This window comes from Sinocyclocheilus grahami, unplaced genomic scaffold (genome assembly GCF_001515645.1).
Source record: "Sinocyclocheilus grahami isolate Dianchi unplaced genomic scaffold, SAMN03320097.WGS_v1.1 scaffold3428.1, whole genome shotgun sequence".
Lineage (NCBI taxonomy): Eukaryota > Metazoa > Chordata > Actinopteri > Cypriniformes > Cyprinidae > Sinocyclocheilus > Sinocyclocheilus grahami.
This window is the reverse complement of record NW_015508555.1, coordinates 11,639-13,566: the sequence shown is the minus strand read 5'-3', so window position 1 is coordinate 13,566 and position 1,928 is coordinate 11,639. Positions and strand designations below refer to the sequence as shown.

The 1,928-nt window shown below is 39.0% G+C and overlaps 1 protein-coding gene and 1 pseudogene across 1 annotated transcript; one reads left to right on the top strand and one right to left on the bottom strand.

The window, feature by feature from the left end:
• Positions 1 to 398, top strand: part of LOC107576281 (transcription factor IIIA-like) — a 3,319-nt pseudogene extending 2,921 nt beyond the window's left edge.
• A 9-nt stretch (positions 399 to 407) lies between these two features.
• LOC107576280 (translation initiation factor IF-3, mitochondrial-like) lies at positions 408 to 1,790 on the bottom strand (the record flags this gene model as incomplete). Its single annotated transcript, XM_016262492.1, has 2 exons — positions 408 to 865; positions 1,642 to 1,790. Coding segments are annotated over 2 exons (338 nt in total), but the record flags the coding sequence as incomplete, so codon positions are not given.
• Positions 1,791 to 1,928: the final 138 nt, after the last annotated feature.

Here is a 1,928-nt window from a genome sequence, read left to right as displayed (position 1 = left end):
GATTCTAAATATATAGAATTTGTGCTATGCGTTAAATTCAGTGGTTAAGAAGTCACTATGGGTTTGAGGCTTTGGCTTTAAAATTTTGTCTTAAGTATATATTTTTGTATTTGCTACAGCAAAGTTTACTGCGCCATGGTGTGGTTCATGATCCTGAAAAGAAGCAGGTAACTACTTGCAGTATTTATTACTGATCAGCTGAAACGGACTTTTAGTCTTTAGGTTGTACAACAGGTATTTAAAATGTTGAAAATAACTGCCCTTATTGTCTCTTTCAGTTGAAATCCCATCCGAAGCGCTCCCTGGCGTCCCGTCTGAGCGGCCACAAACCAAAAAAACAAACGTCTAACAAAAACTTCAAATTCAGATGAATCTTCGGTGCCACAAAGTAGCCAATCACTATGAATCCGCAATTAAATGGTGCGTTGCATTCTTCCAGCTCTGAAAGCTATACATTTCCAAAACCAGACTTCCCAGAAACCTCCCAGAGTTTAATAAGCTCTGATTTAGAGCCCAGTTAAATCAGAAAGTGTTGTCAGCTAAACAAAATCCATTTATTCTGAGCTCAACGACACTGCAAATCCAGTGGTTCACCTTTTAGAGCCCCTCTTAGTGTAGAGTGCATGAGTCATATTCCAGTGAACCCTAAAGCAACATTTTTGGAGACTTACGCCATTTATGCTGGTGTCTCCGAGTCAGGTTTTAAATTCTCGTTCGAAGTCTCTGCTCCCTTTCTCTGCAGTTCTTTAGCAGAAGCAAGCCGAAGGACACACATGGCAGCACGGCCCCCACGAACCACAGACGGTTTCGATACAAAGCCAACAGCCACTGATATCCTCTCCACCATTTGCATTACGACTTTATCCTGTTTAGGGGAAGAAAATCATGAAATCTGCAGTGTACATTTTCAAAGCAGAACTGCACTGTTCATTTCATAGTAAATGTAACTGTTTTATTGGTTGCAAGTTGACGTTTATACAATGAATTTGTGTATAAATAAACGAATTGCACGTAAACTCGGATCAAGCATGCCAGTATTTTTCCAAGCAATGTTTCAGGGTCACCACTAGTTACGTTTTTCGACAGCATCCATGACAAGTTCATAATAAAAAATAATTAAATCATGCTTTTACAATGCAATTCTGTGGCGCAAGACATCGTAGTGGAACAAACATCAATATACACATAAGTCTTGACCACATACTAGACGACTAAATTACTAATGATATCGAATTAAACTAAATAAATAGTAAATTGCTTTAATCAGTAACGTCATGAGCCAGAATGGTAGTCTCGCAGGTAGAAGGATGATTTCGAGAGCTCATATAGGTTCTATATAAATGCGATGAAATTATAAGCTGAGCATACACCGGTAGAAAGTCACTTTCCAGAAACGTAACCACCTCTGATCTTCTGTAGTGGATGCATATTAATTTAAAGACAAGATATTGCTATATGCACAGGTTCAGTGACGAAAAATATTTGTCATAAAACTTCCAGTCCTAATCCTGAGCTCTCTTTATGCACAGTGAAACATTCACTTTAAACAACACAAACATAGACAGGGGACGTGTTTTTGAACAATGCACTGATTTACTAATCCAATGCAAATGAAAGGAAATGCATATTCGGTTTCCATACCAGTGATGTGCCACCGTGAGTTCGTGCTCTGATAGTAAGTCTGACGTGGTTGTTTTTTTCCAGCCAGATGACAACTTGCCGCAGTTTAGTGTCCAGGTCATGAAGGGAGATATCGGAGGAGAAATTCAGCTCCTTTGATTGGACAGGTCCTGCAGATGCACCAAAAAAAGGTCAGAGTGCTGAATGGTAAGGTTAGGTTAAACGAAGTTTCTATTTCTTTAAACAATGCAATGCAAATATCCACAGCTACATCATGGAAGGAAAAGAAATGCCATTTGCATTCAAGT